The sequence below is a fragment of the Schistocerca nitens genome, chromosome 4 (genome assembly GCF_023898315.1).
Source record: "Schistocerca nitens isolate TAMUIC-IGC-003100 chromosome 4, iqSchNite1.1, whole genome shotgun sequence".
Classification (NCBI taxonomy): domain Eukaryota; kingdom Metazoa; phylum Arthropoda; class Insecta; order Orthoptera; family Acrididae; genus Schistocerca; species Schistocerca nitens.
Window position 1 is genome coordinate 754917124 of NC_064617.1, and position 25449 is coordinate 754942572.

The following is a 25449-nucleotide window of genomic DNA, read 5'->3' on the forward strand; positions in this document are numbered from 1 at the left end:
CAGTATGGGCTTAGTAATCACAAACTCCTTTTTTAAACATAAGAACATTCACCGGTATACTTGGGAAGGCAGGGGAAGAACCAGATCTGTCTTTGACTATAAGGGTAATTCAAAAAGAATACCACAACTTTAAAAATGTGTATTTAATGAAAGAAACATAATATAACCTTCTGTTATACATCATTACAAAGAGTATTTAAAAAGGTTTTTTTTCACTCAAAAACAAGTTCAGAGATGTTCAATATGGCCCCCTCCAGACACTCGAGCAATATCAACCCGATACGCCAACTCATTCCACACTCTCTGTAGCATATCAGGCGTAACAGTTTGGATGGCTGCTGTTATTTCTCGTTTCAAATCATCAATGGTGGCTGGGAGAGGTGGCCGAAACACCATATCCTTAATATACCCCCATAAGAAAAAATCGCAGGGGGTAAGATCAGGGCTTCTTGGAGGCCAGTGATGAAGTGCTCTGTCACGGGCTGCCTGGCGGCCGATCCATCGCCTCGGGTAGTTGACGTTCAGGTAGTTACGGATAAGGTTTCATAACTAACCTTTTTCGTAGGACTCTCCATACAGTTGATTGTGGAATTTGCAGCTCTCTGCTAGCTCTGCGAGTCGATTTTCCTGGGCTGCGAACAAATGCTTGCTGGATGCGTGCTACATTTTCATCACTCGTTCTCCGCCGTCCAGAACTTTTCCCTTTGCACAAACACCCATTCTCTGTAAACTGTTTATACCAACGTTTAATACACCACCTATCAGGAGGTTAAACACCATACTTCGTTCGAAATGCACGCTGAACAACTGTCGTCGATTCACTTCTGCCGTACTCAATAACACAAAAAGCTTTCTGTTGAGCGGTCGCCATCTTAGCATCAACTGACGCTGACGCCTTGTCAACAGCGCCTCAAGCGAACAAATGTACAACTAAATGAAACTTTATAGCTCCCTTAATTCACCGACAGATAGTGCTTAGCTCTGCCTTTTGTCGTTGCAGAGTTTTAAATTCCTGAAGTTGTGGTATTCTTTTTGAATCACCCTGTATAATAACAAATGGCTCTGAGCACTATGGGACTTAACCTCTATGGTCATCAGTTCCCTAAAACTTAGAACTACTTGAACCTAACTAACCTAAGGACGGCACACAACACCCAGTCATCACGAGGCAGAGAAAATCCCTGACCCCACCGGGAATCGATATATAATAACAGATCAGGAATTCAGGAAGGCTGTGAGGGACACACGTGTATTCAGGGGATTCTCTGATGACACTGATCACTATTTAATCTACAGTGAAATTGGCATTGTGAGGCCGATAGTGCAGGAGGTAAGGTCCATATGTACGAGGATAAGAGTGGAGAAACTTCAGGATAAGGAAATCAGGCACAAGTACATAACAGTGATCTCAGAAAGGTACCAGTTAGTTGAATGTAGTCAATTGCAGTCATTGGAAAAGGAATGGACAAGGTACAGGGACACAGTACTAGAAGTGGCTAAAGAATGTCTCGGAACAGTAGTGTGTAAAGGTAGGAGGAAGCAAACAGCTTGGTGGAATGACACAGTCAAGGCAGCCTGTAAAAGGAAAAAGAAGGCGTATCAACAATGGCGACATACTAGAACTCAGGTAGACAGAGAAAGTTACGTGAAGAAAGAAACAAAGCCAAACAGATAATTGCAGCATCCAAGAAGAAATCTTGGGAAGACTTTAGAAACAGGTTGGAGACTTTGGGAAAGCCATTCTGGAGTGTAATTAGTAGTCTTCGAAAGGGAGGTAGGAAGGAAATGAAAAGTATTTTGGGACAGGTCAGGAAAACTGCTGGTGAATCCTGTTGATGCCTTGGGCAGATGGAGGGAATATTTTGAAGAGTTGCTCAATGTAGGTGAAAATACAATCAGTAATGTTTCTGATTTCGATGTACAGTGGGATAGGAATGATGATGGAAATAGGATCACATTTGAGGAAGTGGAGAAAATGGTCAATTGATTGCAGTGCAATAAAGCTGCTGGGGCGGATGAAATTAAGTCGGAACTCATCATATACAGTGGAATGTCAGGTCTTAAATGGCTACACGGAATAACGGAAATGGCATGGGAGTCAGGACAGGTTCCATCAGACTCGACGAAAGCAGTAATCACACCCATCTTTAAACATGGAAACAGAAAAGATAGTAACAACTACAGAGGTATCTCTTTAATCAGCATTGTGGGTAAAATCTTCTCAGGTATTGTTGAAAGGAAAGTGCGAGTATTAGTTGAGGACAAATTGGATGAAAATCAGTGAAGGTTTAGGCCTCTTAGAGGTTGTCAGGACCAGATCTTTAGCTTATGGCAAATAATGGAGAAGTGTTATGAGTGGAACAGGGAATTGTATCTATGCTTTATAGATCTAGAAAAGGTATATGATCGGGTTCCTAGGAGGAAGTTATTGTCTGTTCTACGAGATTATGGAATAGGAGGCAAACTTTTGCAAACAATTAAAGGTCTTTACATAGATAGTCAGGCAGCAGTTAGAGTTGACAGTAAATTGAATTCATGGTTCAGAGTAGTTTCAGGGTTAAGACATGGCTGCAACCTGTCTCCACTGTTGTTCATATTATTTATGGATCATATGTTGAAAACAACAGACTGGCTGGGTGAGATTAAGATGTGTGAACACAAAATAAGCAGTCTCGCATATGCGGATGACTTAGTTGTGATGGCAGATTCGATTGAAAATTTGCAAAGTAATATTTCAGAGCTAGATCAGAAATGCAAGGACTATGGTATGAAGATTAGCATCTCCAAAACGAAAGTAATGTCAGTGGGAAAGAGATATAAACGGATTGAGTGCCAAATAGGAGGAACACAGTTAGAACAGGTGGACGGTTTCAAGTACTCCAGATGCATGTTCTCACAGGATGGCAACATAGTGAAAGAACTGGAAGCGAGGTGCAGCAAAGCTTATGCAGTGAGCACTCAGCTACGATCTACTCTCTTCTGCAAGAAGGAAGTCAGTACCAACACTACGTTATCTGTGCACCGTTCAATCTTTCGACCAACTTTGTTGTATGGGAGCAACAGCTGGGTAGATTCAGGTTACCTTGTCAATAAGGTTGAGGTTATGGATATGAAAGTAGATAGGATGATTTCATGTACTACTAGATGGGAACAATGCCAGGAGGGTGTCCACAATGAGGAAATCAAAGAAAAACTGGGAATGAACTCTATAGATGCAGCAGTCAGGGCAAACAGGCTTAGATGGTGGGGCCACGTTACACGCATGGGAGAAGCAAGGTTACCCAAGAGACTCATGGGTTCATTAGTAGAGGGTAGGAAGAGTCGGGGTAGACCGATGAGAAGGTACCTGGATTCGGTTAAGAATGATTTTGAAGTAATAGGGTTAACATCAGAATAGGCACCAGAGATAACACTGAATAGGGGATCTTGGAGGAATTTTATAAGGGGGACTATGCTCCAGACTGTACGCTGAAAGGCATAATCAGTCTTAAATGATGATGATGATGATGATGATGATGATGATGATGATGTCTTATACACTCCTGGAAATGGAAAAAAGAACACATTGACACCGGTGTGTCAGACCCACCATACTTGCTCCGGACACTGCGAGAGGGCTGTACAAGCAATGATCACACGCACGGCACAGCGGACACACCAGGAACCGCGGTGTTGGCCGTCGAATGGCGCTAGCTGCGCAGCATTTGTGCACCGCCGCCGTCAGTGTCAGCCAGTTTGCCGTGGCATACGGAGCTCCATCGCAGTCTTTAACACTGGTAGCATGCCGCGACAGCGTGGACGTGAACCGTATGTGCAGTTGACGGACTTTGAGCGAGGGCGTATAGTGGGCATGCGGGAGGCCGGGTGGACGTACCGCCGAATTGCTCAACACGTGGGGCGTGAGGTCTCCACAGTACATCGATGTTGTCGCCAGTGGTCGGCGGAAGGTGCACGTGCCCGTCGACCTGGGACCGGACCGCAGCGACGCACGGATGTACGCCAAGACCGTAGGATCCTACGCAGTGCTGTAGGGGACCGCACCGCCACTTCCCAGCAAATTAGGGACACTGTTGCTCCTGGGGTATCGGCGAGGACCATTCGCAACCGTCTCCATGAAGCTGGGCTACGGCCCCGCACACCGTTAGGCCGTCTTCCGCTCACGCCCCAACATCGTGCAGCCCGCCTCCAGTGGTGTCCCGACAGGCGTGAATGGAGGGACGAATGGAGACGTGTCGTCTTCAGCGATGAGAGTCGCTTCTGCCTTGGTGCCAATGATGGTCGTATGCGTGTTTGGCGCCGTGCAGGTGAGCGCCACAATCAGGACTGCATACGACCGAGGCACACAGGGCCAACACCCGGCATCATGGTGTGGGGAGCGATCTCCTACACTGGCCATACACCACTGGTGATCATCGAGGGGACACTGAATAGTGCACGGTACATCCAAACCGTCATCGAACCCATCGTTCTACCATTCCTAGACCGGCAAGGGAACTTGCTGTTCCAACAGGACAATGCACGTCCGCATGTATCCCGTGCCACCCAACATGCTCTAGAAGGTGTAAGTCAACTACCCTGGCCTGCAAGATCTCCGGATCTGTCCCCCATTGAGCATGTTTGGGACTGGATGAAGCGTCGTCTCACGCGGTCTGTACGTGCAGCACGAACGCTGGTCCAACTGAGGCGCCAGGTGGAAATGGCATGGCAAGCCGTTCCACAGGACTACATCCAGCATCTCTACGATCGTCTCCATGGGAGAATGGCAGCCTGCATTGCTGCGAAAGGTGGATATACACTGTACTAGTGCCGACATTGTGCATGCTCTGTTGCCTGTGTCTATGTGCCTGTGGTTCTGTCAGTGTGATCATGTGATGTATCTGACCCTAGGAATGTGTCAATAAAGTTTCCCCTTCCTGGGACAATGAATTCACGGTGTTCTTATTTCAATTTCCAGGAGTGTATATCACTTTTATGGATATGCAAATATTCAGCACACTTCACTCTCCTGTGGCCCCAGTCAGAAGACATTTCAAACAGTCCTTTTCACAAAACACACTGCAACTGTGTCAACTGGCAAATTCCTCATGAAGACACAAAACTCACTGGATGGTGTCAGATTTCTTACAAGCCTCTTCAGTAAACAAATTAACTGTGAACAACTACAATACAGGAACCTGTGACGAACAACCACAACAAAGAGACTGACAAGAAACTACAACAAAGCATAAGAAATATCTGCAACAATGAAAGTGAAAAGAAATAACTGCAACAAAGAAAGTGATACGAAATAACTGCAACAAAGACAATAGAAATAAACATTGTAACAAAGAAATTAGTAAGAAACTTCAGTGAAGACACATTACCCTCGAAAGTTAGAAAAATGATTAAAAAAAAAAAAAAAAAAAAAAAAAAGAACTGTTCAACTTAAAACCGGAAGCTCTCCTTTACATAGAATATAGTACTACATGGTACTAGTCGACAGGGAAAATATCTAACTTTTCTGGATCGGAATTTTTTAAAGAAATTTCTTTTTTCGTAAATTATAAAAAAAATTCAAAAGATGACAGTAAAAGAACTTTGACAGATTTGTCCAAATGGAGGGTACCATTGTAATTATAAAGCAATTATCTTTCAAATAAAAAAAAACTCTAACAAAATATCTAGAACTGTTACAGAGATACAGCATTTTTTTTTTAAATTCCGAAATTCGCATCTTCAAAATGGCGTTCACAGCGTCATCTTTGGATGCCTGTAGCTCAGAGCAGGAATTTTTTTGGAGAAAACAAAAAAATATGTGTTTCTTACTTACTCCTGAATTTTAACATCTAAATTCAATAACACCCAAGACTATGAAGGTAGCCCCGCTGCCTGAAGTGATACGGATTATGCCATCTTCTATTTTGCTATGCAAAAGTAGCAAGTTTTCTCCTTGAGACACATGACATTACATTAAATATTATGCCAATAAAACTACAATTTAAATATTGAAGGACTCAATTAATATTTAATTAAATGTATTGTAGTGGCACCACCGTTTAGGATAGGGAAAGTTAGTTTTGTGCGATATTCTGAGCACAAGTTACAACCAGGAGCGGGCCGCATTACAGTGAGTTACACATACCAATGGTTGCGAAGTAGAATGGAGGGCACAGGGCTGTCAAACTGCTGAAAAGAGTAAACGCAGCGGTATGCATGGTGCAAGTTACAGGCAGAAGGGGCCCACTGCCTCAACCCAGGTGTTCTATGTATGTGACTCGGAGCAGTGCGTTAGCAAAACAGTGGCGCACAGCCGATTATAAATAGGTGCCGTTTCCTAACAAGATTCATTCAAGTGTGGCAGCTCTCCTGGACAGCGAGGCGTGTCACACCACTGGGCGACGGACGCAGCAACAGATTGGGCTCCAGTGTGCCAGTCCACAGCAGGTTGTTGGTTCGACCCTCTGACGCTCACGCAGGGTCCACAGCCAGCCAGCGGCGGGCCACTCTTTGGCTCGCTACTGCGGGCAGTTGACCGAGCGAGGTGGCGCAGTGGTTAGACACTGGGCTTGCATTCGGGAGGACGACGGTTCAATCCCGCGTCCGGCCATCCTGATTTAGGTTTTCCGTGATTTCCCTAAATCGCTCCAGGCAAATGCCGGGATGGTTCCTTTCAAAAAGGGCACGGCCGACTTCCTTCCCCGTCCTTCCCTAACCCGATGAGACCGATGACCTCGCTGTCTGGTCTCCTTCCTCAAAACCAACCAACCTACTGCGGGCAGTCGTCTCGGTTCCTGACACACGCCGGAGACATCCTGAGGTGAGGGCCACAAATTCGGATGGCGGATCACAAGCGCTTGTTCGTCGCCACGATCTCAGCCACACTGGTGAGGAGTAGAACGCAGCTGGCCGCTCACGGCTCACACCGAGCAGCGCTGAGTCGGCAGGGACGCAGACCACTGAGCCAACTCCTGGCATCCTGACGCACAAGGCCGACACACAGCGCGTTGCACTGGGTCGCTGGGGCAGTGGCCTCAGCCATACGTGATCCTGTGATGCAGACCAAGGTGAATGGGGTGCAGCAGTGGAAGCAAATAAATCACTTGGAAAGTTCTCGGCGAATTTTAATATGGCACCTCCTGGCACCCATCCACTACATTTGGTATCTTCCCACTACATTTGGTCATCCTAATGCATTTGGTGGCAGAAGTAGCTTCAACATTTGGTGTCAGAATAGTGGAAGTTGTCTGTACGGTACGACATTCGAGCCCACCGCCTGCAGTACAGTCACAAGATGTGGTGAGTGCTGGCAAAATTGTTCTTTTTGAGTGTTGGATGTTTTCTTTCTTGTTTGTGTTTTGAGTATGGCCTGCCAGAAGCCACATTTGTAGATGTTTTGCTTGGGTATATTATTTTTTGTCAGAGTAAGTGTTAGTATATATGAGGCAGTACGATTTATTATTTTTTCCTGGCATTTAATTACTTTTTTATCGGTTTATGGTGATACTGTCTATGACGATACAGAGCTGTAGGAAGTCAGGTTATTCTTGTACTTAATTGTTTTGTTTCAGGACTAACTGGGAATGAAAGCAAAACAATGGCAGAGTCAAGGACGCAAGGTGTGTCGGAACCAGAAGCGGTGCGGATTTTGATGGAAAAGATAGAACAATTGACAGTGGACAATAGGCAGTTAAGAAATGAATTAACATCTGGAAGCTAGCGGGAAACCGCATCTGATCAGTCTTTGTTGCCTAGGGTGCAGGAGATAGATCCAGCTGCCGCAAGTTTGATTATTCCATTTTCTGGCAAGATATCTGAGGATATGCGTTTGTCTGTGGAGGACCTGGAAACTTAAGCGGTGATGAACGGTTGGTCTGATGAGCAGTTGTAACATATAGCCAAGATTAGATTAACGAGTGAAGCGAAAACATATGTAAGGTGTTCTGAGACCTTAAGAAAGGCAGGACAGTTTAAGCAGTTAAAGGAAGGGCTTTTGCAAGCAAGAAACAGAATAGTGCTTGGTACTTTAGGGAGAGGTTGAGTACAATGTCAAAGAGACAGAGGGAGACGGTAGAGAAATTTGCGGACAGGATAAGGGAAATTAATGAGTATACTTATGAGTTGGGTCAGAGCAATGAAGCGAATAATGTTCTGTTGCAGGAGGCCAAGCAAAGGGCACTTGATGTATTTTTGAGAGGGTTACCAGCGCATATGTCACGGAAAGTGCATGAAGGGACTCCGAAAGATTTGTATTTGGCCATTCAGCTGGCAATTCAATGTGAGGAAATAGACGTTCCAACAGGGGTACGTGATAGTCAAACAGTGTTTACAGTGGGTATAAAATGTTGTTAGTGTGGTCATATGAGACATGTGCAGAGGCAATGTACCCAGTCACCAAGGAAGGGATGGAAATTGGCAGCAGGAAGGATGGAGAAGTGGAGATAGGAGAGGTGGACAATCGTGAAACGGCAGAGGGGGCCCAGCCCAAGACCCACCTAAGGGAGCTCCCATTTAATTTCAATGCTACGAGTATGTATGCAGAGATGGAATGTTCAGTGGTAGGATCCATAGGACCTAAAAAGTTTAAGATTTTGTTGGACACAGGGGCGCAAGTGTCAGTGGCTACTAAGAATATACTGGGACGAAGGAAGTTAGACCCACCACATTATAGGCTGCATGGAGTGGGGGATAAGGAAGTCACGACTTTGAGGTCGGTGACAGTTGACTTTCGAATAGAGAAAGTCCGATTTAATGCATGCATGGAGGTAGTACCATGGGTAAGTGAGGGCTACGACATGATCCTAGGAGTAGATTTCTTGCATCAACATCATGCCAAAATTGACCTTCGTCAACGAACTGTGGAACTTGGTGGAATGTTATTTCAGCTAGGGGAAACTGTTGTCAATGCAGAGCAGTCACGAGGGGCATTCAACGTAATGAACAAACCAATTGAACCGCATACATTACCATTAAGGCTTAATTCGCATGTGTGTGTGTGTGTGTGTGTGTGTGTGTGTGTGTGTGTAGTGGCACCGGGAAGTTGCTTTGGGTAAGTGTGGAGTCGAATCTACCTGTAGGTACGGTATGTGCTATTGAACCATTGGAGGATAATGAAGTTTTGGGTTCACTGGGGGGTGCTTTGTGAAACATAGTGTTGTACACTACAGAAGGGGAACGACGGGCGAGTAGTTCCCGTGAATGTGGATAATTTTAGCGCTGTAGACGTGAATTTGAAAAAAGGAGTTTTAGTAGCAAATTTGGATGTGCCAGATGACGAAGACTGGTGTTCCAGAGGTAGGCAAAGCAATCAACCACTAACTGCCGACAGAACTGCACTGCGTGACAAAATTAAGCATTTGAAAGGAGGAGAAAGAGAGCATATGGAAGAATTATTGTGGGAATTTAAGGATTAGTTTTTTTTCCACAAGGGCCGTTACCAGCAACTCCATTAGTTCAACATAGGATACCAACAGGGAATGAAGCACCGGTTTACCATAAACCATACAGTGTACCAAGGTATTTGCAGCCAACTGTTGAAGATTTCATTGATCAGCAGCTTGCGGATGGTATTATAGAGCATAGTGATAGTTGCTGGGGAGCAGGCATTGTCACTGTACCTAAAAAATCTGCAGATGGAACTAAGAAATACAGGTTCTGTTGTTACTACCGATACCTCAATAATAAGACAGTAACGGACGCATACCCCATTCCAAACTTATCGGAGACTTTGCATCACTTAGGACAGTGCCAGTACTTTTCGACAATGGAATTGACAAGTGGTTATCATCAATTACAGGTGGCTCCAGAGGATCATCCAAAAACTGCTTTTTCCACACCTGGAGGCCATTACCAGTACATTAGAATGCCATTTGGTTTGAAAAATGCTCCGGCAACATTTCAGAGGTTGCCAGACAGTGGTTAAGGGAAGTCTTTATGAGGCTAAGAGCAGCTCGTTTGATGCTGAGCCTGAAGAAGTGTCAGTTTGCATTAGAAGAAGTAAAATATCTGGGTCATATTATCAGTAAGGACGGAGTTCGTGAAGGGTTTTGCAAATTTAGCACAGCCGTTGACACGACTGTTACAGAAGGGTGTGAAATTTGAGTGGACAGAAGAGTGTCAGAAAGCATTTAACAAACTGAAAGTAGTGTTAACATCAAGTCCGGTTCTTGTGTTTCCAGATTTTGAAAAGGAGTTTATATTAGCTTGCATGCATCGACTCAAGCATTAGGGTGTGTTCTTAGTCAGGAAATTGATGGGAAAGAACATCCTGCAGCCTACATGTCTAGGCAGTTGAATGCAGCAGAGAGGAATTACTCAACAACTGAGAGGGAGATGCGTAGTGTAATCTTTGGAATCACATATTTTAAATGTTATTTATATGGGAGAAGATTTCAGATAGTGACAGATCATGCTGCATTGAAGTGGTTGTTGGGGTTGAAGGATCCGTCCACTAGACTCTCTCGATGGGCTGTGAAGCTTAGTGAATTCGACTATGAGGTGGTGCACAAGCCTGGGAAGAAGCATGGTAACGTGGATGCACTAAGTAGGAAAGTGGCAAAAGTAGAAGTCATAGGTTATGACCTAGCAGTATGGCAAGAATCACAGGACGCGGACAACGATTGTAAATTGTATGGGACACAGCCACAATTTAACATGTACAATGGTCTTCTGTGCAGGGAAACAAAGTTAGGACCAAGGGTAGTAGTGCCAGCAAAGTTGAGGGATGAGATTTTAAAGGAAGAACATGATCACGTGTTATCCAGTCACGGAGGGTGGAGAGCGACGAATAGGAGAGTGGCGGAGAGGTATTGGTGGAGAGGTAGGAAAGTAGATGTGGATCAGTACGTCAAGAATTGTGTACCATGTGCACAGAGAGCAGATTTGAGTCAGAAACAGATACTGCTAAAATGATTACCAGAAGCGACATGTCCTCTTCTTTGTTAGGGATTGATGTCTTAGGACCTTTTAGGCAAACAACATCAGGTAACAAATTCATTCTGACAGTAATAGACCATTTTTCAAGGTATGTGAAGATGGTGATGAGGGTGAAATTAGTAAAACATGTTGAGCACTTCCGGTGTGACACAAATAGTAAACACAGCTACAGGGGTTCAAAAACTTCAGCCTCAGTTTTAGACCACGTACTTGCGGACATTGACAGAGAAGACTGTAAAGTATTTATAAGAGATCTTGGCATTTTGAATCATTATTATCAGATAATAAAGCTAAAGACAGGTTCAATGGAACCTGCAAAATTACAGGCCTACAAAAGGATTTTTTCAGAACATACGACACATACTTTTTCTGGGGCATTGCCAAATCAAATCTGGGATGAAGTGTGTATGGAAAGCAGTGTAGATGTTATGTTCTCAGAGTTTTGCACATTGTTTAAATTCATTTTTGAGGTGACATTTCCAAAAGTAGCCATTTCTACTGCAGATAAGAAAATTGGATAGATAACTGTGGGTATTAGAAAGTCATCACAGACACTTAAATTTCCGAGTTCACTGCAAAACTGCTGCACTGATCCATAGTTCATTGAGTAGTGTCTCAGGTATGAAAAAGGATACAGGAGGGTACTGTTCGCAACAAAAAATCATTTAATTATAAATTGATATACAATGCAGAAAATAAAAGCAAATGGTATGGGAAGTATTAAAACAAGAGACTAGAAAAGGCAGAACAGGCATTATAACATACAAATTAAAGATGGAGATAAAATAATAGGAAGTTCTCAGGAATTAACTAATTCTGTAAATAATTATTTCTCTGGTACTGCGGAGAAGCTGCAGCAAAATCTTCCCAAAACACCTGAAGCATCCACAATGACTTACACAGCAAGCACAGTGATGTTTCTCATAACACAGCTTGAAGTTAAAAAGACAGTAAAATAAGAAGACAACAGGCATAGATAAGGTTTCTGTTTTTCTTCTAAAGGCATGCACAATAACATACATACTCCATTAACAAAAATAATAAATGAATCTTTTAGTTCAGGTGTTTCCCCAGAATACCTAAAGCAGGAAAGTACAGGCAATTTCATTGCTGTCTTCATCGTCAAAAATAACTGTTGTAATCATGCAAGAGAGACTGGTAAGTTACATCCAAAAATACAACCTCTTTAACAAAGCACATTTTGGTTTCAGAAGTGGAAGAAGTACAGTGTTGGCCACAGCAGAGTTTACGAAAGTGGTACCTGAAGCTCTTAATAGGAATGATGGGGTTACATGCATTTTATTAGACTTGTCCACGGTTTTTGACAATGTTGACCATACAATACTATTGAGCAAACTAGAAGTGCTAGGAATAAGGGGAACAGTGAATGAGTGGTCTCAGTCTTATGTGGAAACAGAGTGCAAAGCATGGAGATTGTTCACGGGGCTGCTGCAGATAAATTTTTAGTAAAACAACTGTCAGCTAAGCAATATATAAACATAAGTATTCCTCAGAGTAATGTATTGTGTCCAATTCTCTCCTTAGTACATATCACTTTCTAGGCAGTGGAAGACATGGAGAAAAAATTTTCTTTGCCTGCATCGATGATTCCATCCATAAATAGAAATATTAAAAACGGTAGGAAGATTTTTCTGTTTAGCAAAAGTGACAAAAAGCAGATGTCAGTGTACTTGATGGCTCAACACAAAAGTTTTGTCTCAAGTACAGATAGTGTTGAGGATCAGTGTACAAAGTTCAAAACCATTGTACAATATGCATTAGATAAGTATGTGCCAAGCAAGATCGTAAGAGATGGAAAAGAGCCACTGTGGTACAACAATCAAGTTAGAAAACTGCTGCGGAAGCAAAGGGAACTTCACAGCAAACATAAATATAGCCAAAGCCTTGCAGACAAACAAAAATTACGCAAAGCGAAATGTAGTGTGAGGAGGGCTATTCGAAAGTAAAGATCTATGTACTGACTTGGCAGAAAATCCTAAGAAATTTTGGTCTTATGTCAAGGCGGTAGGTGGATCAAAATAAAATGTCCAGACACACTGTGACCAAAATGTTACTGAAAAAGAGGATGACAGACTGAAGGCCAAAATACTAAATGTCTTTTTCCTAAGCTGTTTCACAGAGGAAGACTGCACTGTAATTCCTTCTCTAGATTGTCGCACAGATGACAAAATGGTAGATATCTAAATAAACGACAGAGGGATGGAGAAACAATTAAAATCGCTCAAAAGAAGAAAGGCCGCTGGACCTGATGGGATACCAGTTTGATTTTACACAGAGTACACGAAGGAACTTGCCCCCCTTCTTGCAGCGGTGTACTGTAGGTCTCTAGATGAGCGTAGCATTCCAAAGGATTGGAAAAGGCCACAGGTCATCCCCGTTTTCAAGAAGGGACATCGAACAGATGTACAGAACTATAGACCTATATATCTAACATCGATCAGTTGTAGAATTTTGGAACACACATTATGGTCGAGTATAATGACTTTTCTGGAGACTAGAAATCTGCTCTGTAGGAATCAGCATGGGTTTCGAAAAAGACGATCGTGTGAAACCCAGCTTGTGCTATTCATCCACGAGACTCAGAGGGCCTCAGACCAATTGTGTGATTGGATTGAAGAGTTCCTAGATAACAGAAAGCAGCATGTCATTCTCAATGGAGAGAAGTCTTCCAAGTAAGAGTGATTTCAGGTGTGCCGCAGGGGAGTGTCGTAGGACCGTTGCTATTCACAATATATATAAATGACCTTGTGGATAACATCGGAAGTCCACTGAGGCTTTCTGCAGATGATGCTGTAGTATATCAAGAGGTTGTAACAATGGAAAATTGTACTGAAATGCAGGAGGATCTGCAATGAATTGACGCATGGTGCAGGGAATGGCAATTGAATCTCAATGTAGACAAATGTAATGTTCTACGAATACATAGAAAGAAAGATCCTTTATCATTTAGCTACAATACAGCAGGTCAGCAGCTGGAAGCAGTTAATTCCATAAATTATCTGGGAGTGCGCATTAGGAGTGATTTAAAATGGAATGATCATATAAAGTTGACCATCGGTAAAGCAGATGCCAGACTGAGATTCAGTGGAAGAATCCTAAGGAAATGCAATCCAAAAATACACTTGTTCACCCACTGCTTGAATACTGCTCACCAGTGTGGGATCCGTACCAGATAGGGTTGATAGAAGAGAGAGAGAAGATCCAACGGAGAGCAGCGCGCTTCGTTACAGGATCATTTAGTAATCACGAAAGCGTTACAGAGATGATAGATAAACTCCAGTGGAAGACTGCAGGAGAGGTGCTCAGTAGCTCGGTACAGGCTTTTGTTGAAGTTTCGAGAACATACCTTCACCGAGGAGTCAAGCAGTATATTGCTCCCTCCTATGTATATCTCACGAAGAGACCATGAGGATAAAATCAGAGAGACTAGAGCCCACACAGAGGCATACCAACAATCCTTCTTTCCACGAACAATACGAGACTGGAATAGAAGGGAGAACTGATAGAGGTACTCAAGGTACCCTCTGCTACACACCGTCAGGTGGCTTCCGGAGTATGGATGTAGATATAGATGACTGCAACATCATAGTCACTGATAAACATCAGAACTCCTGTTACAGAAAGCAAATGAAACCATTAAGGATTTTTTACAGTTGGGCAGTGTGTAATAAATTAACGATGAACATAAACAAAATCAACAATATGCATTTCAGGATAAAGAGAGGAAGTAACGCTGTCACTTTTTACTTCTACATCTGCACCTATACTCTGCAAACCACCTTGAGGGCCATAGCAGAGAGTACAAACCATTGTATCAGTTATTAGGGCTTCTTCCTGTTCCATTCACATATGGAGTGTGGGAAGAATGATTGATTGAATATTGCTCTGCATGTAAAAATTATTCTAATCTTATCCTCAAGATCCCTATGTGACCTATATGCAGGGGATTATATTATATCCCTAGAGTAATCATTTAAAGCCAGTTCTTAAAACATTGTTAATAACCTTTCTCAGGATAGTTTACATCTTTCTTCAAGACTCTGCCAATTCAGTTCCTTCAGTATTAAACAAACATCTTCCTAAAGCTTTTCTCTGTATATGTTCCATATCCCCTGTTAGTCCTATCTGGTACGGGTCCCACACACTTAAGTAATATTCTAGAACTGGTCGCATGAGTGATTTGTCAGGAATCTCTTTTGTAGACTGACTACATTCCATAGTATTCTGCCAATAAAACTAAGTTTACCACCTGCTTTACACACAACTGAACGTATGTGATCACTCCATTTTATATCCCTACAAAGTGTTATACCCATGTATATGTATGAGTTGGCAGATTCCAATAGTGATTCATTGATATTATAGTCATCACATACCACATTTTTTTGTTTTGTGAAGTGTAAAATTTTACATTTCTGAACATTTAGAGCAAGCTGCTAATCTCTGCACCAAGTTGAAATCATACCAAGATCAGACTGAATATTTATGCAGCTTCTTTCAGATAATACTTCATTATAGATAATTGCATCATCTGCAAAAAATCCTGATGTTACTATTAATGTTATCAGCAAGGTCATTAATATACAATATGAACAACAAGGCTCCCAAAACACTTCCCTGGAGCACATATGAAGTTACTTCTACATCTTGCAATGACTCTCAGGCCAGGCACAAATTTCACTTGATACCCCACATGATCATACTTTAGATAATAAGTGTAGGTGTGGCACTGAGTCAAATGCTTTTTGGAAATCAAGAAACACTACATCTACCTTGTTGCCTTGATCCAAAACTTCCAGTATGACACGTGAGAAAAGTGCAAGTTGGCTTCCACATGATCAATGCCTTTGAAATCCATGCTGGTTGGAATTGAGGAGTCCATTCTGTTCACGATACCTAATTATATTTGAGCTCAAAATATGTTATAAGATTCTACAACAAATCGATGTCAAGGATACTGGACAGTAGTTTTGTGGATCATTTCTACTACCATTCTTGTAGTCGGACATGAACTGTGCATTTTTCCAAGGAGGATCTACAACAGATTATAGCTAAAAGAGAGGCTAACTCAGTCGCAAATCCAGTATAGAATCTGACAGGGATTCCACTGGGGCCTGGTGTTTTGTTCAATTTTAACGATTTCAGCTGTTTCTCAATACCACTGACACTAATACTTATTTCATTCATCTCTTCAGTGATACAAGGATTAAATTGGGAATTTCTCTTGGATTTTCCTTTGTAAAGGAACATTTGAAAACAAAGTTAAGCATTTCAACTTTTGCTTTGCTACCCTCAATTTCAATTGGACAGAGAGTCGCCTAATTCTTAAGCCCACTCCACACACCTTCAGCTACCTGCAGCTTCTGATGTGTATTGCACACCTGACCCATTTAGAGGCACCCTATAGTTCTCAATCTTATAGCACAAGTCCAGGAAGTCGCAGACAGCTTATCACAGAACCTGTAAAGTCTCTGGTTCAGTCCTTCCTCTCAACTCTTGCGAACCAAAGGGTTGGTTGGTTTAAAAGAGGGGGGTGAGGGGGGGGGGGGTAACACACCAAACTGTGACCTCATCGGTCCCTTCTTCACGGTAAAATAATTACACAAGGGAAAGAAGAAAAAAAAGGAGACATACAGCACAATAACAGGAGAAAGGAAGAACCAGAAGAATGACAGGACACCCAACACTACTATGGACAAAATAGGAAAAGGAAACCGCAGAGAGAAGCAAGAAACAGGTAGAAGTGGTAAAAACAAGAGCGCAGATGACAGTGGCTGGCCAACCACAAGAATAAATAGGAAAAGCCAGACACTCTGTGATACACAAAAACATCCACCCTAAAAGCATTAGAGTGCAGAATACAAAGGGACAAAGGACATGCGCTAAAACTTACATAGAATGATAAAACCCACTGTCACGTATAAAATGTAAAACTACATTAGCCAATGAGGTGTTGTCAGCTAAAATTAATGGCAGCGAATCTGGTAACTGAAGAGTCCGTCGCAGGGCAGGCAAAGGAGGACAGCTCACCAAGATATGGGCCACTGTTAGTCGGGCGCTGCACTGACAGAGGTGGGTCATCACGGCACAGGAGGCAGCCGTGTGTCATCCAAGCGTGGCCAATGCAGAGCCAGCAGAGAACCACAGAGTCCCTGAAAGAGGCCCGCATAGAGGACTGCCACACATTCATAGTCTCCCTAATGGCATGCAGTTTGTTGTGCGTGCTGAGGTTATGCCCTTTTGTCTCCCAAAGCCGCAAAACCTTGCGGTGTATTACTGAACACAGGTCAATTGCAGAGAAGCCAATCTCCACAAGCAATTTCCGCATAGCCTGTTTGGCCAGCCAGTCGGCAAGTTTGTTGCCTGGGATTCCGACCAGACCTGGGGTCCCCACAAACACCACTGAACGACTGGACCGTTCCAGGGCATAGATGGACTCCCAGATGGTCGCTACCAAAGGATGACGAGGGTAGCACTGGTTGATAGCTTGTAGGCTGCTCAAGGTGTCAGTACACAGAAGAAACGACTCCCCAGGGCAGGAACAGATGTGCTCAAGAGCATGAGATGTAGCCACCAGCTCAGCCACGAAAACACTGCAGCCATCGGGCAAGGAATGCTGTGCAATATGTCCTCCATGGACATACGCGAAGCCAACGTGAGCATCAGCCATCGAGCCGTCAGTGTAAACCACTTCGTGGCCTCAGTATGTGTCAAGAATCGAGAGGAAATGGCAGCGGAGGGCCGCGGGTTTAACTGAGTCCTTAGGGTCATGTGAAAGGTCCAGGTGAAGCCGCAGCCTAGGTGTACACCACGGAGGTGTACATGAATGGACCTCAAGTATAGGTGATAAAGGCAAGGACTCCAGTTCGGAAAGAAGGGATCAGACACAAACTGCAATTGGAAGCCCTGACCTGGGCCACCAATGCGAGAGATGAACCGCTGTAGGTGAGAAAAGGAGACTGTGATTCGGATGCGCAGGAGAATTACGAACGTATGCAACGTAACTGGCCAGCAGTTGTGCACGCCTAACCTGCAATGGAGGGACTCCGGCCTCCACCAGAATGCTGCTCACTGGACTCGTCCAAAAAGTTTTTGTTGCTAGGCGCGAATGCACAGTAGTGCACTGGATCGAGTAAATGCAACGCTGAGGGTGCCACCAAACCATAAACCAGACTCCCATAGTCAAGGCAGGATTGAACAAGGGCTCTGTACAGCTGCAGCATCGTAGAGCGATCTGCACCCTAGTTGGTGTTTCTCGAGCAGCGGAGGGCATTGAGGTGCTGCCAGCACTTCTGCTTAAGAAGACGAAGTTGAGGAAGTCACGACAATCGAGTGTCGAAAATCAGTCCTAAGAATTGATATGTCTCCACTATAGTGAGTGGATCGTCATTAAGGTAAAGTTCTGGTTCTGGATGAACGGTACGACGCTGACAGAACCAAAGGGTCATGATCTGTTATGGAGACAATGCTGCAAATTGTGAGCTTCACTGAAACTCCACACACAGCACTGGTCTTCTCAACCTTTTCCAACAGCCACTGGAATGACCCAAGAATGACCTCGGAGCCCTGACAAGAGTCATCATTTGTTCCAACATGTGTCACAATCTGCAGTTGGTTGCACTCTGTCCCCTCAGTAGCTGCTGGAATATGTCGTTTCCTGTCCCTTGCTGCCATTTCCCTAAGGGAAACGGCTGCCATTCGCCGTATGTTCGAACTGCCGACTATTAATAGACCCCTGCCCTTTTACGTCTGCCACCTCCTGACACTTTAAGCATAGATGATAAATCTACAGATTGTGTAGCAAACATAAAAATGCTACTGAGGATCAGCTATAAACATGAAAACTGGTTGAAAATACCACTTCATGTGTAAAGTTCTTTTATTATCACATGACTGGTTTTGGGCTGTTATAAGCCCATCTTCAGGTGTCGCAAATTGGTGCTGTGACCCCCGAGTGCCATGATGAATGTTATATATATTTGATAACTTAGTAACTTTTTATGATCTCATAACATGTTGTGTAGGCTACAGATTGCACTTCAGGCATGCTTCTAGAGATCATGAATGAATTTGTTTTCTAAAGTTATTATGTGAATTTCTTTTGTTAGTAAACCTCAGTTCCTCTTATAAATCTTATAGACAAAATAAAATTTGGTTTGAATAATGAATAAATTGTTTTATTTACCACAATAAAGCGGCAGAATAAGTCTCTCTGTAAAAGGGATCAAGTGTCCCACATATGGTGAGACTTCATCAATTCTGCATGGCTTTAGTTTTTAATTTTTTATGGCGATAGTAAATGGCAAAGGATTGAATTAAAAATAGGGACAGAAAGAGATAAAAACTGACTATTTATTACACATTTTAGTTCTTTCCTGATGTTTATACCAACCGCTTTAAAAAATAAAACGTAAAAAAGGGACAAAGTCTCACCACTTTCCCCTAACATGTATGAAAAGTCTAATTTATCTTTTTGTGTTCATTATAAGGAATTTAGTGATTTTGAAGAATATGGTAATGCGCACCCTGTTGATTTTATTAACCAATTCAACAATCTACCAGAAAATATGAATGGTAAAAAAAAAGTCTTTTGTGAGGGAATTTTTAAGAGGATGCTTACATTACTGCCCTGCTGCTATTGCTGAATCTTATAGTGCATGGCAGTGTTTGATTTGGAGATAAAAAAAACTATAAAATGCATGTATGACCATAAGCTACTTTTATTTTAAACCCAAATATCGACCAGTTTCAGTCATGGACCACCTTCACGGATAAGGGTTAAAATGCTTTAAGCCAGCAACGATTACATTTGTCATTACTTAAATAACGTGGAGAGAATGTCATGAATATCAATAGATGATACAGGACTTTTAGAAGTCAAAAATACTAATACCAAGTGCATACAGAGCGATACTCCGTACTTAGTATATTACAGGCAATAAAATACTGTTCTATGACTTATTAGTATACAGGCTTTTCCAGATGCTCTTATTTATTGTCTTTATCATTAAAAATAAACTACAGTTCATTTGAACTAGTTCAATAAGAACTATCTCAAAGCGAATGGTTCCGCAAAAAGAATAACTTTGCCCATACATATTAATCATGACATCATAAAACTGTTAGGTTAACTGTATGAGTATCAGAATGAAAATAGTGATGGTGAATAAAATTTGCTGCGAGCAAAACAAAAAGACATTTAAAGATTATGTAACAGAAATTTTTACAATGCTTGTGATATGGAAGTTGTTATGGGGGCTGGATATGAAAACAATATAGGCCTAGTGTTTTGTAACCGGAGACCATGAGGCAGTGGTCTACTTTACAACATATGGTGTGTGTGTGGTTTGTATGCTTGGAGCAAAGAACATGTTAAGTACGTTGCACAATTTGCATTGCAGAGCCTTCTTGTAAGTCGTCACGAGAAAACAAAGTGTCTGAAGGTAATTTGTATAATTACTACTTATGGCAAGTGGTAAGCATCGTTACAGAATGTAGCCATATCCTAAGTGACTAGTATTCACAGCACTGTTGAGGGACAACTTTCAAGACTCCCTTATGACAGATACTTTGTGTTGTAGATGATGAAGGTTAGGACAAAGTGTCGAAGATTGGCTTCTTAGTTAAGATGTCACAAGGGGTTCTGCATACCGATGTTCTACAGCTTCCATAACACAATATTACTGTGTTTTCTATTACAGAGCACACACTGTGATTTCATGGTTACATGTCGATGATAACAATCCTCCACTCTGACAAACACATTGAACAACATGACTATCAAACACTGACATACAGTTTGGTTTAAAATAGATAGGAAGATAATGGCTTACCAACCCATGAAGATTTTTTTTATTTAGCAGATTCACAGAAAAGCTAATACGAATGGCCGGAAGATGAATTTAAACTCACTCCTCCCAAATGCCAGGCCAGTTTTTTTTAAACTTATCTGAAAGAAATTCAGTTGTGGACAGTAAACTGTCACCAAAATGGAGGGCTAGTCCAGATCTATGCGCAAAAAAGCATGTAAGCTTATCTCATCTATCTTGCATTTTTGATAATGACATCAATCTCTTGATAGTTAAAGAAACCAGAGACAACAGTGTCGTGTTTCCTGTTGATCCCTTACCATTATGAAGGAGTTGCATCTCATTATGCTCTTACATACCAATCACCATAAATGAAATGACTTATAATTCTGGTTTCCAGTCACATCAGTACCACGACATCCAGAACTGCTGGGTGAACTTGAAATCTTACATCCCTTCCAGCCACAAGTGCTCCATAATATCAAATGCTGAATCAGTTATAAAAAATAAAAAGGTTGTATACTAAAAGGGAGATGATATTGCCACAAACTAAGTTGCGTGGGATACTCTTTTTGTGCTAGTACATCTCATACGAATTATAATATGGGATTGTAAAGAAAACTACCTATGACCATTTTATTAATTAAACCCTAGGTACCGAATTTATTTAGCCGACAAATTTCTTTTGTGAATGATACGAGGTTAAAAATAACCCCAGCACTAGAACTTAACTACATATTGTCAAATTCTGTAAAGACAAGTAGATCGAGAAATAAGTACTTCGAAGCACTAACCAAAGATTTCGTCGCACCCATCCGTTGCGTATAAGGGCAGTGTCTATGGCAATACTGAGGTATTCCCTGTCGGTAATAAAAATTACGTTCGATGTGTTTACAAAAATCTGTTGACGCTGTGACTGTTTAGGCAAAACAGTCGTTGTAATCCAGTAGATATAGAGCAAACTAAGGCTTGCCATAAACATATGCATGGTCGATGTTCTCTTGCGCAAGGTAGTAACATGCGAACAAAAACTCGTGCCACACCGATTTAGAGCAAATATCTGGGCTGCCACTTTTCACAGTATTTGCATTTATCTAACGCACTGTATGGGAGGTAGTCGGCACACAATAATCTCTTCTACTTTCCTGTTTTTAAAACCGAAACTCTTTGATGTGTACTAGTCACTATCATTTAAATTTCCGCCTTATTGGTATTCGTCCAGCCAAAGTTTATAAAACCCGTACTAGGCAATTGCTGGGTGTTGAAGCATTCCTCTCAAAACGAGGAGTATATTTAGGGTAATGCTCTTTGCTGTACTCGTACCTTCGATAACTTGGAAGACGCTCTATTAGTGTATTTAATTGCGTGTTATGCCAGTATACTATTTCAAGGCAACTTCACATTGAAGATTTATCACAAACACGTTACCATGCTACATTAAATTCAATTAATGGTGAATGTAAGCTAATAACGCAATGAGTAATGCGTGATGCCTTCAGTGACTACCGTAACAGAATATTATCAAATGACATTTCACAAACTCCAAAGAAATTCTGGTTCTATGTTCAGGCTGTTAATGGCACCAAAATCAGTGTCTAGTCTCTAGTGAATGAGACAAAAACTAAAATTGAGGTCAGCAAAGCAAAAGCTGAAATCCTTAACTCCGTTTTCAAATGCTCCAGGGTCGATGACCTCGCTGTTTGGTCTCCTCGTCCAAATCAACCGACCAACCAAATGTTCCTTTACAAAGCAAACACCAGGAGAATTGCCCCAATTTAATCCTCGTCCCACTGAAAACATGGAAGAAATAAGTATTAGTGTCAGTGACGTTGAGGAACAGCTGAAATTGTTAAAATTGAACAAAGCTCCAGGCCCCAATGGAATCCCCGTCAAATGCTATACCGAATTTGCGGCTGAGTTAGCCACTCTTCTCACTGTAATCTATCATAGATCCCTCGAACAAAATATTGTGCCCAGTTTTTGGAAAAAAAGGTGTAGGTCATACCCATCTGCAAGAAGAGTAGTAGAACTAACCTACAAAACTACCGTCCAATATTCTTGACATCGATTTGTTGTAGAATCTTAGAACATATTCTGAACTCAAACACAATGAGGTATCTTGAACAGAATGACCTTCTCAATGATAACCAGCTTGGATTTCGAAAACATCGATCATGTGAAACACAACTCGCACTTCTCCTACATGACATACTGAAAGATCTGGATCAAGGCACCTAGGAAGATGCAGTGTTCTTGATATCTAAAAAGCATTTGACTCGGTACTGCACCTATGCTCATTGCAAAAATTCGATCATATGGGGTATCAAGTGAAATTTGTGACTGTATTGACGACTTTTTGGTATGGAGTAGAAAACAAGTTATCTTGGATGGAGAGTAACCATCAGATGTAAAAGTAACGTCAGTTGTGCCCCAGGGAAGTGTGTTGGGACCCTTGCTGTTTGTGTTGTATACTAATGACCTTGCAGACAATATTAATAGTAACATCAGGATTTTTTGCAGATGATGCAGTTACCTAGAATGAAGTACGATCTGAAAGACGCTGCATAAATATTCAGTCAGATCTTAATAGGGTTTCAATATGGCGCAGAGTTGGCTACTTACTCTAAATGTTCAGAAATGTAAAATTTTGCACTTCACAAAACGAAAAAACGTAGTACCCTATGACTATAATATCAGTGAGTCACTGTTGAAATCGAACAACTCATACAAAAACCTGGGGGTAGCACTATGTAAGGATATGAAATGAAATGTTCACATAGGTTCAGTCATAGGTAAAGCAGGTGGTAGACTTTGGTTTGTTGATAGAATACTGGGGAAGTGCACTTGCTGAGTGGCAGTGAAGGGTTGAGGATCGCTCTCCTTACTAGCACACCTTCAGCCATAGGCCCCCCCCTTGCATGGGTGACAAACCAGGAGTATCCTTGGCTTTACTTTTATCAAAGCATCGGTGGGAACTCAGTCGAGGTCTGAAGTAAGCAATTACAGCGGGCAGGATAATTTTTGGTGACGCACGACAGCAGAGTTGTCGTGTTCTTTTTCGATTTCCATGATGTCGAGCTCCAGTGGTGCCTTGGGGTCGAAGTGGACTACTGCTGTCGACAAGAGGCCCGTTTCGGGCACTCCAGCTGCCGCAGAGCCAAGCTCTTCCCCCCCCCCCCTCCACAAGGTTGGGGAAAATGTGGGCCAGGACCTGGAAGCCAGCTGCGGAACTGCAGAGAAGGTTTCCGCCGCCGCCATCCAGACCTCCGTGTCCACCAGAAAAATAGGGCCAGCAATACAGCTGGGCCACCTAACGGTGACAACGAAGGCTCTAACTGACACTCGCTCGGCAGCAGCCCCCTTTTCCGCTCCCGACATGGCGAGAAATACACCAAATACTGTTATACACAATACGCCGACATCAAGATACATCGTCAGTACTTGTGATCCCACCCCTCCTAGCCTTGTCCTAAGTCCGTGCCTGCATGCCAACGCCACCAACAACCTACCAAATATCCAAAGCCTGACAATGTGCGTCTTTAACGCAGATGGCATTGTTAATCAAGAGGTCGAGTTCAGAGAACTCATAAAGGAGTTCTTCATCGACATATGCATGATGGGGGAAACCCACCTAAAACAGGGAAAAAAGCGACAGTCCCCCACTACGTTAGCTACCACAAGGACAGGCCAACCCAAGGCGGAGGAGTGGCCATTTACATAGAAAGAGGGATCCCCCACCACCAGGTAGTTTTACCAGCTACCAATAAAATCGAAGCTGTGGCGTGTGGCGGTAGAAGTAACCACTGCCACTGGACCCCTAACAATCGTTGCAATCTACAGGCCCTCACAAGACTAGATAGATGAGGGAGACATAACTGCTCTAGGGCAAATTGAAGGCAAACTCATAATAGGAGGTGACTTCAGCGCCAAACACCCAGGTTGGAACTCTAGAATAACCTCCAGAGCAGGCGCCAAACTGCAAAGATTAGCGCGCATCCACCACTTCGAAACATGGGGCCCAGTCGAGCTCACACACTTTCCAAAAAATGGAGGTAGGCCCGACGTGTTAGACATAACCCTCACTAGGAGGATCGCAGGGTTTGTGGCCGCAAGGTCAGTCAACAAAATGTCCTCTGACCACAACCCATTAATTCTAGAGATCGATGTGGGAGAATGGGTAGCACTCCCACTGTACCAGACGTCTTACAAACTTACAGTCTGAGAGTGATATCGAGAAACTGTCGCCTCTGATATCGTTCGCGCTCCTCCACCTACTGCCAAAACAGTAAAACAAGCGCTACAATATCTAACAGGCTCCATCTTGCAAGCTGCGGAAGAGGCTACGCCCCCGCAATGGGATGGGCCGCCCCCACAAATACAGCTCCCAGAACATTTGCTAGCTCAAATTCTACATAAGAACAGAGTGGCAAACGAGTGGAAGATCATCAGAGATCAGGCCACCAGGAGGCTGCTCAATCGTCTACAGAGAGAGCTGAAGGTCGTGCTCAATGAGCACAGAAACCAGCAATGGCAAAACCGCCTCACGGCTCTCAAAGTATACGATCACACACTTTGGCAAGCAACCAAACAATTCACCAAAAGACGCGCTAGGATGCCGCCACTGTATGGCGAGCGGGGTCTGGCCTACAGCCATGCTGAAAGGGCAAAGCCCTCGCCAACTCCTTCGAGAAGCAGTTTCAAGCGGCAG

The 25449-nt window shown here is 42.8% G+C and overlaps 1 protein-coding gene across 4 annotated transcripts in view; it reads right to left on the reverse strand.

The window, feature by feature from the left end:
• LOC126253040 (heparanase-like) overlaps positions 1-21992 on the reverse strand; it is a 317446-nt gene extending 295454 nt beyond the window's left edge. For 2 of the 4 annotated variants that reach the window (XM_049954109.1, XM_049954110.1), the window contains exon 1: positions 21536-21992. In XM_049954109.1, the coding sequence (XP_049810066.1) occupies positions 21536-21729 (194 nt within the window). In that variant the 5' untranslated portion in view covers positions 21730-21992. The other 2 variants (XM_049954111.1, XM_049954112.1) reach the window with 2 other exon arrangements.
• Between the last annotated feature and the right edge of the window lie 3457 nt (positions 21993-25449).